The sequence below is a fragment of the Micromys minutus genome (genome assembly GCF_963924665.1).
Source record: "Micromys minutus genome assembly, chromosome: 10".
Lineage (NCBI taxonomy): Eukaryota > Metazoa > Chordata > Mammalia > Rodentia > Muridae > Micromys > Micromys minutus.
The window spans coordinates 42,297,828-42,309,667 of NC_137979.1; the positions used below are offsets into that span (position 1 = coordinate 42,297,828).

General features: G+C 42.4%; 1 protein-coding gene across 8 annotated transcripts in view; it reads right to left on the bottom strand.

The window, feature by feature from the left end:
- The window catches only part of KAT7 (lysine acetyltransferase 7), a 32,316-nt gene extending 23,448 nt beyond the window's left edge, over positions 1-8,868 (bottom strand). For all 8 annotated transcript variants that reach the window (XM_080923535.1, XM_080923532.1, XM_080923531.1 and 5 more), the window contains exons 1-3: positions 8,713-8,868; positions 5,299-5,446; positions 2,619-2,795 (exon numbers count right to left, since the gene is read on the bottom strand). In XM_080923535.1, the coding sequence (XP_080779661.1) occupies positions 2,619-2,795; positions 5,299-5,446; positions 8,713-8,727 (340 nt within the window). In that variant the 5' untranslated portion in view covers positions 8,728-8,868. The remainder of the gene's footprint in view (positions 1-2,618; positions 2,796-5,298; positions 5,447-8,712) is intronic.
- Between the last annotated feature and the right edge of the window lie 2,972 nt (positions 8,869-11,840).

The following is an 11,840-nucleotide window of genomic DNA, read 5'->3' on the forward strand; positions in this document are numbered from 1 at the left end:
TGCAGTTCTCTTTCTAGTGTCACGAGCCCAAACTATGTAGCTAAGAATGACCTTGAATGTGTGATCCTTCTGCCTCTCCTTCCACAGTTCTGAGTTTACCGGCATGCCGGCAGTTTTATGCAGTGAGGAAACAGACTCAGGGTTCACGTGCTGTGCCAGCAGTCTACAAGCAAGCAGTCTCCAAGACCTAACTAGTAAGTTTTAGCTGCTTATCTGCTATAAGATGCTTTGGTGTAATTTTAACTCTAGACTGAATGTAACTCTGAAGTTCAGGTACATGTGACTTCTCCATAATTCTCTTACACTCTTAATCATGAGTAATCAAAATCAAGCATAAAGTCTGAAAAATTACCAAAAGGAGTCAAATATGATAAAACTGTGTTCTCACCATCCCAAGTGTTTAATAGTGAAATTTAAAACTACTTAATGTCAAAAATTCACTAAAACGCATTTCTTTATTGGAAAAGTAAGTAAATAAATAATGAGCCCACTTCCCTTCCTTGAGACTCACAAAACAGGAAAAAAAAAAAAAATCAATGAGCTGGGTGTGATGGTGTGTTCTCTGAATCCCAGCTCTTCAGAGGCTGAGGCAAGTGTTCTCTATGCTAGCCTGGACAACAGAGACCTAGTGTCAAACCAACCCCCACTTGAGGAAGAAAGAGGAAAAAAAAAAAAAAAAAACCAATATAAGTTTTTTCTTTTAAGCGTCTAAGAAATAGCTTAGCAGTTAAGAGGCTGTTCTTGTTCTCCCAGGAGACCTGGGTTCAACTCCTAGCACCCACCATAACGGCTCATGATTGTCTATAACCAGTCCAGGGATTCCAGTTCTAGGGAAGTCAATGGTATCAGGACACAAGTGATTCAAAGATATATATGTAGGCCAAACATGGTTTTAAAAATTATTTTAATACTTCATGTGTATGAATGTTTTGCCTACATGTATGTGTATAATCAACACGCCTGATGCCTCAAGTCTCATAATCTTGAAATTCACTTTTTTTTTTTTTTTAATTGAGAGACTCTTTACTATGTATCCCTGTCTGACCTGAAACTTTCTATGTAGGACAAGACAGCCCTAAACACAAAGGGATCCAATGCCTCTACCTCACAAATGCTTGGATTACAGACATTTGGCACCATGCTCTCTCTCTTTTTTCTATTTAAAGATTTTATTTTTAATTATGTATATGTAGGTATAATGTGTGCTGGCAGAGGCCAGAGACCTACAGTTTGAGTTACAGGTAGTTGTGAGCCACCAGACATATGCTAGGAACCTAACTCAGGTTCTCTATAAGAGCAAGCAGTACATATGCTATATGTGGTGGCGCATCCCTTGAATCCCAGGACTTGGGAGGTGGAGGCATTCAGATCTCTTTGAGTTTGAGGCCAGCCAGAGATAGAGACTCTGCTCCCTTACCCCAGCAAAAGAGCAGTGCATGCTCCTAAACACTGAGCCATCTGTAGAGCACACTTAGAGTCTGACCGCTGGAGTCCAAGAGTTCTACAGAAACTGCACACTCTCAAATCAAGGTTTATAAACCATGTATCTATAGGGATTGGACATGGTCAAAGAATGTCATTGTCTATCCAGACGTGACTACTTTTAACTCCAGTTAATAATAACTGAGTAAAGGGTCATCCAGTATTTCCAGATCTGTCCTGTTTCAAAAGTTAACTATTGACTCATGAGTTCAAAGCCACCCTGATCTAGATAATGAGTTTCAGGATACCTTGGAACATATCTCAATACCCAAACAACCAACCAAAAACATTTAAGTATTGGAGCTAGAGAGATGATTCATTGGTTAAGTAAGAGCTCTGGCAATTCTTCCAGAGGACCTGGGTTTGTTTACCAGCACCCACACAGCAGCTAACAATTGTAACTCCAGTTCCAGAGTTTCTCGTGCCTCCATGGGCACCAGGCACAAATATATTTCACAGACTTACAAACAATGCAAATAAAATAAGTAAAAATTTCAAAATTAGTACAGGGTTTTATATAAAAATCGCTGTGCTTCCAAATACTAACAAGAAAGTTCAAAAAATTCAAACTCTGCAAACCAACCAATTAATCATGTTGCCTGGCTGAAGAATCTCAGTAGCTTGTAAGATCTGTTCTAACGCTTCTTGCTTTACGGTTCTTAAAGTATGGGGCCACAACCTTAATAACTAACACTGTCTATACTAATGGTCACTCCTAATCAGCAGTCTGGGGGTAAAATGGAGTAGTAATCATGGCTCTAATAAAATCTGGGCTTCATGTGGAGGTTTAGAAGGCTCTGCGTCCTTCTCTGTATTATATATCCAATCTAATACACCTAAAACTCTAGCAATCAAAAACTACTGTGCAGTAGAATTAGACAGTAAGAATTTAGATAAACTGAGTATGGTGACACACATCTGTAGTCCCAGCACTCTAGAGATCAAGGCAGAAGGACTCCAAGTTTAAGGTTTTATTTTTCAAACCCTGATTCAAAACCCACAAACAACCCAACCAAACAAAAGAGTGAACAGTGTCTGCTTCCCTAAACTCTGACAATCTCTGCAGTGCCACAATCTTCCTTAAAAGAGAACTGACCAGACCCTCTGTACAGTACCAGTCACACAGACCCACTTACCTCTATCTGAAAAGTCAACCACCTGTTCTGTTTCAGAGCCAGATGAGCGAGTCTGCCGAAGAGGGTACTTTTTTGGAGTCACTGGCATAGGCTGCTGCTGACTACGGGTCACTCTTCTAGTAGAATAGGCAGGCTCCTCCGTGCCAAAAGATGGCAAATTTCGAACAGGGCTGGAATCTAACCCCGGTTTTAAAAGATCATAAAATAAAAGAAGAAAACCCATTTTATATCCATTCACACAATAATCAGAATACAGTTTCTTCTGTTCTATCTCATAAAAACCAACAAATCCTTAGATTATATCCATCTCACTAAGTAATACATGCCAAGGGGCAGGTGGAACAATATTCTAACAGTGGCAGTACAGGATGACTAGTTTAGGGTCTGGAGTAAAGACTGAGCCCCATTTGATCCCACTTCACCATAGTAACAATCTGTGGCGTCTTATGCAAGTTAATGTACCTAAGCTTGCTTCTTTACCCATGAAAGACAAAAATACTTACTTTAGTATGGGGGGGGGGGGGCAGTAGTGGTGTATTTCTCAAGCTTACTGTGAGAAAGTTCCTGGCTTATTTGTTTTCCAAAACAGAATCTGAGTGTAGCCCTGGAACTCGTTCTGTAGACCAGGCTAGCCTGGAACTCAGTGATCCATCTGCTTCTGTCTCCTGAGTTGCTAGGACTAAAGGCGTGTGTGCCTTACCACCCATTGGGAAAAGAGTTCTTTACCAATATTAGCTACACTGCCTGTTTCTTCCCTTGCTTATAGCCCATCGTAATACAGCTGTCCCAAAACTAACAAAAACAGTGTATTTGGGAGGGGGTTGCTTATTTTCTCTGACTCCCCAAGTACTCTGCAAACACAACTAAGTGCTCTTAACTGTTGAGCCATCACTCCAGCCCCCTAAGTACTTCCCATAGAGAAACCTACTTAAAGCCTTCATAGACCTTTCACGTCTCCAGCTGCATGCCTCCTAAGGGAAATAAACTCAAAGCTAAAACTGAAGAATATTTAAAATAACAACAACCTATGACAATGTCTAAGTTGAAGTTGTCAAACTATCAGGAGAGGTAAGTTAGTACAGGGCCAGGACCCTAGGACTGTATAGTTCCAGGGGCTCTTTTCTCAAGTCTGTCTATACTTCACTCTAGGAGGACGGCCTTACCCAGTGACTAATGCTCCCCAAAAATTGTGTAGCTCTGTGGCCATGAAATAAAATAACTACAGAGACCCCCCCCCCAAGCTCGTGTGTCTAGCTGTTTTGAATATCCATCATCTTTAGGACATAGCTAATTGCAGTGTCTAAGAACCATTATAACTCTTTGTAGATATGATTCCTTCTGTCTAAAATATCTTGCTCATCTTCAATTTGTAAAATCCTACTAGACTCGTCCAGAGTGTTCTAGAAGATGTGGTTACTCCACCTCTGGGCTTCCATAGGATCCATCAACAAATCACTTTTATTTATTTGTGTGTGCATACACATGTATATATGTATGTGTATTTATATACATAGATATACACATATTTATATATGCATATCTTATATCTACCTACAAGCATACACACACACACACACACACACACACACACACACACACACACACAGTTACATTTTTGGTATTTTTTTGAGAGCCAGTGTCTCAGTATATAGCTCTGGCCTTGAATTCAGAGATCTGCATGCCTCTACTTCCTAAGTGCTGGGACTAAAGATGTATACCAACACACCTGGCCCCATTTTATAATTTCCCATTCACTCTATCATTGCAGATTGATAACCCCCTTTGTATATTAGCTGAAAACCCTTTCTTCCACACTGAACAGAACTCTGGGGGCAAAAGGCTTCCTATGTATAAGCCCAAGTGACTAAGTATACTAAAGAGCCTTCAAACCATAAGCTTTTTGTTTATTTCACTATCAAAGCAAAATTCTGGATATTTATTCACACAGTTATTCTATCAAATGTGACTCTTCATTCCAGAGTTAAAAGTGCTTTTAAAAGCATTACGCCTCACTAACACGCTCGATAGGCATTACCTCTTAAGCCATTTTATAGAGTGATAACATTCTCACTGTATCGTTTTATGATGATGATCTATAACACCATACAGTCTCTAAAAAATTACTCAAGACACCTGTATCTCATATTTTTGCAAACCATTGCCTATAAAAGAACATGGTATCTGACAGAAACCACTTTGAAGACCAGGTATTTCAGCAGTTGCCTTACACTTCAACACATTCTAGCATCTATACCAGTGGTTTCCAACCTATGAGTCGAGACCCCTTTGTAGGTGGATGGAGTATCAAATGATCGTCTCACAGGGGCCAAACATATCCTACATATCAGATATTTACGTTACAATGTATAATATTAGTAAAACTACAGTTATGAAGTAACAGAGAATTTAATGGGGGGGCTGAAGAGATGGCTCAGCAGTTAAGAGCACTGTCTGCTCTTCCAGAGGTCCTGAGTTCAATTCTCAGCAACCACATCATGGCTTATAACCATCTATAGTGAGATCTGGTGCCCTCTTCTGGCCTGCACACATACACGTAGACAGGATGCTATATACACAATAAATAAATCTTTGTGTCCTTATGAATTAGCACAATAAAATGATACAAAATCTGTCCACTGCAAGGAGCAGTCAGGAGAAAAAAAGAAGAAGAAAGGCTTACCTTGAGAACTCTGGCTTAGCCTGGCTGAAGAGCGGGTGACTCGGGCAGACCGGCGCGATGTGCCATCACTCTCTGAACTATCTGTATGCTCCAGATCTGTAGAAAAATCGGAATCTTCGGTCCCATCTGAACTACTGCCTGCATTTCTCTGTAATACCATAGATCCAGACATTAGCACAAAAGCATTTACTGTGGTTTCCATTAGCACTGGAAGTAAAATGAACCATGATGCTGAAGTACCGAGTTCCAATGTAGGAAAGGACTCCACCAGTCTCTCCCCTCCCTGCTGTGTGCAGAGGCACTGCCCTTCTTTCAGACATGCTAGTAGAAATATCGTACAAGCAAACCACCTGAACTAAGCAGACCAAGGAAGAGAAGAAATTCTTATTGTATTAATTCTGAAACAATTCAGACTAAATCACTATAACTCTTATAAACTGGAAATAAAAGCACCCAACCCAACAACAAAGCATCCAAATCAAAATGGTGTGGCAAGCCCCCCCCCCCCCCCGAAAAAAAAAGAAAGAAAGAAAGAGCTGGTTAAGACCACAGGCTGACCTGAGTTCAACTGCCAGTATCTACTTGGTAGCTCACAACCGTAGCCTGTAACTCCAGCTCTAGAGGGAGCCAACGCCTCTAGCCTCTGGCCTCCTCAGACACCTCTCATACATCCTTACATACATACATGTAATTAAAAATAATATAACTAAACCTTTTTTAAAAACAAAAAAAAGTTTTTCAAGACAGCATATAAAATGTTAAAGTTAGGCCCCATTTAACTTTGGGGTAAATTTTATTCAAATTCTCCATCAACAAAAATCACATTAGTTGGGCAAGGTGGTACATGCCTTTAATCCTTAGTAAGAAGATCTCTGTGAGTTCCAGGACAGATCTACAGAACTAAATTGCAGGACAGACTGAGCTACATAGAGAAACCCTGACACACACACACACACACACACACACACACACACACACACACACACACACACACAGAATCATTTCAAACTATGCTCTTAGGGACAGGAGAGATGAGTCAGTGATTAAGAGTATTTTCTGCTCTTCCAGAGGTCCTGGGTTCAATTCCCAACACTCATGGCAGCTCACAACTGCCTGCTACCCCAGTTCTAGGAGCTCCAATAAGCTCTTCAGGCTTCTATCGGTACCTAGCTACACATGTGGTTGTTTACACACACACACACATAACACATTATACATGTAAAAATTAAAATAAAACATGTTATAGCCTATAACTCTGATCCCAAAGAATTTAACCAGAAAAAGATACAAATTATTTCTTAGCCATCAGTCCTTCAAATTTTTCCAAAGTGCTGGAAAGAAATTTATACTAAAAACCTAAATAGATATTCAAACCAGGTTTTTTAAAAATTAGATTTATTTTACTCTATATGTACAGAAGTGTTTGCCTGTGTATCACATACATACCCTCAGAGGTCAAGGGAAGTTGTCAAAACACCTGGAACTGGAGTCATAAATGGTTGTGAGTCACCATGTGGGTACTTGAAACCCAGATCCTCTGCAAGAGCAACAAGTGCTCTGAACCTCCACTGTGAACCATCTCTGCGACCCCATACACCAGGTTGTTAGGAACACCTGTCACACCTTCTGAGGGCTGACTAGCCATGAAGATTACTTTTATCAATTAAGCATTTACACTTAACCCCTTCTATGCTGGGGGGGGGATATTTGCTGAAATCACAACAATCCCTCAAACCCAATCCTAATATTTTTGGCAGGGGAAGGGAGTGGGAAGCACTAAGGACTGAACTCAGGGATAGCAGCACTAACCACACCCTACTGACCTATAGCCTAGCTCCAGGTCCCAACCCTTTACTCAAAAAAATAAGCTGCCTTGGGCCAACTGTTTGGAGTTAGTAGAGTCTTCCAAAAAATACATATACCCTGCAAATAACACCCCACACTAAAAACATTAATATTTCTATGGCAAACAGAAATTTAGTATCACACTAAAATGAGACATAAAAAACTAAATAACTTAAGGATAGTTTAGGACAGATTTGCATCTAACAAGTCACTAACATATTTACATTTGGGATTTTGTTGTTGTTTTTGTTTTTGAGATAGGATCTTGATATTTAGCTCAGGCTGGCCTGGAATTTATTATATAGCCTAGGCTTGTACCATAACATCCAGTATGAATTTACATTTTTCATTTTTACATTTGGAAACTGCTAAAAGGAGACTAGACCATCTCAACATACTAGTATGTCTTGCATTTGGTGTGCCTGGATATAAATACTACCTGTCAACTCTGGTCATTTATTTAAATTAACGTTTAATGTAAGTATTTAACTTGGAAAGCTTCCATGAAGAGTGATCTCTACAGAAATATGAATACCAACCATCTATCCATCCAAATATTTCATTCAAAATCTGACCACAAGTAAGTAGAGGCACTAGGGCCACAAAATGTCACTAAAATAAAAGGCGAACTTTAAGGTCATCTCAGCCAAAGACCTAGATGCCAGTCCATGACCTACCAATTCTGCCTGGGTTAACCCTGAAAACCGGCTGTTTACTTTTTATTTCCCACGTTAACTGCTTCTTTTCGTGTATACAATTTCAAACAGACACTGCACTGCAGTCTTCTGTGGTTACTTCGTCTGTGTTCATCACTCAACGGTGATAACCCTTTAAACCAGTGGTTACGCATCATTTTTGAATCCCTAACAACTAGCATGTAGTGGGACAAACGTCATGCAGTTCAACAAATGTTTACTGACCAGGAAATGTCAAACTGAACAAATACGCGGAAGACGTAGTCTGAGATGCAAGAAGCCTGCGAGCTATCCCTTAGGGATGGGCGCTGGTTTTCTAATCACCCATCCTCCGCTTTATTGTACCCCTCACCTGGAAAGCGGTCTTCCTAACTCGCCTTCACGCCTATCGCCTTCTCTATCCGGAAGAGCGGTGCGTCGGCCGGCCCAATCCGGGCCTCGCTAAGCCGCACCCGCCACAAGAACAGACTGCAAAGCTGGGCCAATAAAGAGAAGGGAGAGCCATTCGCCACAGCCAGTCGGAGAGTACCGGAGCCAGACCCAGACACCGCCCACGCACGCGGGGAGGTGACCGTTGAGCCCAAACAGGCGGCGTCACCATCCAATCAATATGCTTCTAGACGTTTCCGCGACCAATTAACAAGAACGCCTCCGATCCGGGAAAGCAGAGGGCGGGAATAGTTACAGGCATAGGCCGAGGCCAGGGTCGGGCCCACATTTTTCTGCCTGGTACCGAGAAGAGACTGGGTGGCTTAGGCTAGGTTCGGGGGAACAGAAAGTTGGAACCCAAACACTGCGAGGCGTGGCCAGCCGCGTCACATTGCTCAATCGACTCCCCTTAGACACCCGCCATCTCTTCTCTACCATTTCTCACCTTCCTTCGCGGCATTGCCGGCGGCTGCAGCCCGACGGTCCCGATTCGGGCGGCGGCAGCACCAGCAGAAACGGGGGCTCCGGAGGGCTCCGTGGCGACCTCTGTAGCAGTCCCAAACCCTGCGGACGATCCCAAGTGTCTCCTGCCTCTCAGCGTCTACAGCCTTCTGCGCAGGCGCCGCGGGCTGGAAGCGCCTTTTCCTTCACTTCCGGCTGAGGCTTGCGTCACCTGACCTTTAGGCCAGTGAGGATTCTGGGAAGTTCGAAACTCTTAGTGAGGCTAGTCAGCGCCATTTTGGAATTGGGCAGGAGACGACGCCAATTGTGAAACCTTGGACTAGACAGTCTTAGTTAGGTATGTAACATCCGTTGTGGGATTAGGTAGCCATGATTGTTTGGGGCAGAAGTCTGGCAGTTGAAGGTAACCGTTTTCATCTTTACGTTGGGCAAACTCAAACTCTCTCTTCCTGGTCGTTTTAACTTGCAGCGTGGAGGAAGGAAAACCCCAGAATCCATCAGGTTGTCGAGCTTTAACCCTTTCGTTTCCTAGTCGGTCAGAGGACGTTTCCGTTTATCATGTAAACTTAGAGCTAGCAAGAGATATTTTGCACAAGGAACTGTTGTAAGAGCTACTCTGTGTTCCGGGGTGGTGTGAATGGGGCTTGAATAAAAGATTGACAGGGTTATATCGGTCTTAAAGTGTAGTAGAGGAGACATTGTCCTTGTATTAACAACAGCAAATAAGTTATGTCCACGTTACAGGATGATGCGGAGCCATTCTCCGAATGCCGTAGCGCCAAAGAATTCGCAATTTAGCTCTTCTGTGAAACGCCCCCCACCCCCCCCCACCCCCGCTTATCAGTACTCTGGTTTGCTTTGAGAGCTTTGGGTGGTCCGGGAGGGGGCCGAGGACGCGATCTGAATATGAGGGTGCTGTACCAGAAGTCGGAGAAACATTGAACCCCACTCAGCCCATGTGACCTCTAGCACAAATGCAGGAACCAAAAACTGGGTAGAGAGAGAAATAGTATTTTGAAAGACACTGGAAAGGGAATGGGAATTTAAGTAATAATAAAAGGGGATAAGAAGGAGAAATTAAGACCGGCAGAAGAGCTATACGAAAAGCCTGGAACCAGGCGGGGTGGTGCATGCTTTTTGAAGCTGGCAGATCCAGATCTTGAGCTTAAGACCAACCTGGTCTACACAGCGAGTTCCAGGCTAGATAGATCCTGTCTCAGAAAAAGAAAGTCTGGAAAGTGGTCAGTTAGTAGGCCTTAAAGTTTTAATCTCAGAGGACTTGAGAGAACCAAGGTGAACCAAGAGTGACTTGCTGGGATCAAAGCAACCTTTGTTACAAAGATAGGATTCAGGGTCCAGATTTTTTTTTTTTTCCCTGCTCGCGGGCGCGCGTGTGCGAACTCATGACCAGATGAGTGCTCCGAAAACAACTGAAGTAGATTCCTAATTTCCGCCTTCCTGGGGTCTCAGGGATCAAACTCCGGGGTCACCAAGCTTGCTGAAAGAGCAAGTGCTTTTATCCTCTGAGCCACCGTTTGCTCCTATCAGAATTTCAATCTGAGGCTGGCTAACCTGGAGAGAGGCTTTAAGAACAGAATACAAACCTGACTGATATGCTAAACAAAGGACTCTTCAGAGTTAAAAGTACCAGGCCCTTAGCCCAGATTCCTTGGAGGAAAGGGGGATAGTTTAAGCCACTGTTGAGCTAGTAGCATTCAGTATTTTGTTTTTAGTACTTAGTCTAAAATACCTTTTAACAATCTATGTAGTTGGTTTTGCACATAAAAGCTTGCTTGACAATGGCTCAGACATTTTCCTCTGTTATTTTAGTGCTCACGTGTTTAATTCCACGTTATCACAGTTCTTTTACACTTGCAGATGTGTTCCTGGGGTTACTCTGGAATGTCCTAACTCCCTAACTAGTGAGAACAGCCTCTTACATTTGAATGATATAATTTTAAATTGGCTGTAGTGACACACATCTGTACTCTCAGTCCTTGAAGCAGTAGGCGGGAGATTCAGTTTAAAGTTTTCAGCTACAAGGCTCTAGGTCAGCCCGGGGCTGGATGCATCTTCCAACCCTCTGTCATTTCTTCTTCCTGATTTACTATTTGTAAGGCAGTAAAGCATGGTGACATATTATTTTTCAGAGACTACTGTATATTCTCAAACGTTGGTAGAGATTTTTCCCCACTCCATTTCACAGCCAATAGGAACATAATTCCTACTCATATTATTACCAGCTTTGCTAGTATTGAGAACAAGGCACTGATGTCAGGTGTACATTTGGATCGGCTCTGCGCTTTTTTCTCTGTGTTCTGCTCTTGGACGAGATTTTAAATTGAACTGAGTTTTCTCATCTTGAAGTGTTGGTGTTAATGGCCAGCTTACCAAGTGGTTGTAAAGAATAAAGGAAACGAGGGTTTTGAAATACTCCGCAAGTTCCTGAGACAGAATAAGTGCTTGAGGCAAGGCTTGTTTGTTTGTTTGTTGTCTCTCTAATCATGACTATAACATCCTGCTGTTTGGTATTTTCCTGTGGTATTAGTGGTCACCTCTGTTTAGCTTACTTCAGCTCTAGAAACCCAGCAATCGCACAGACAACATGTTATACAAAGATGGAGAGAACACCGTCTTCCCTCAGTGGAGCTGTGAGTCTCAAGTGCTATGGACTATTAAAAAAGGATCCACTGGTACAGAGAAGGAGGTGGAGCACTGCATCTGGAAAGTGCAGGAAAAGATAAGAGAGGTGAATGAAAAAATGGAATTTAATAGGATGACATAGAAAATAGGGGCTTTCCATGCAAAGAGTACAGCATGTTCAGAAGTTGAGGTGTGGAGCAAGCATCCTGTCTGGGGTAACTTACTTGGCAAGGGGAAATGAAATGGTTGCCAAAATGGTGCTGGGAACCAGTTCATGCAGAGCCATCTGTGCCTAGGTTGGGAGACTGGGTTGGAGGTGCTAGGCTGGTACTGAAGTACTTTAAGCAGAGAAGTCCCATGATCAGACTTGCATTTTAGAGATTTATTTCTGGCAGCTTTCAGAGGAAGGATCAGAGTAGCAGGGAAGCCCAAAGGAGATTAGTTCAAATGCTACTGCAATATGAGCTA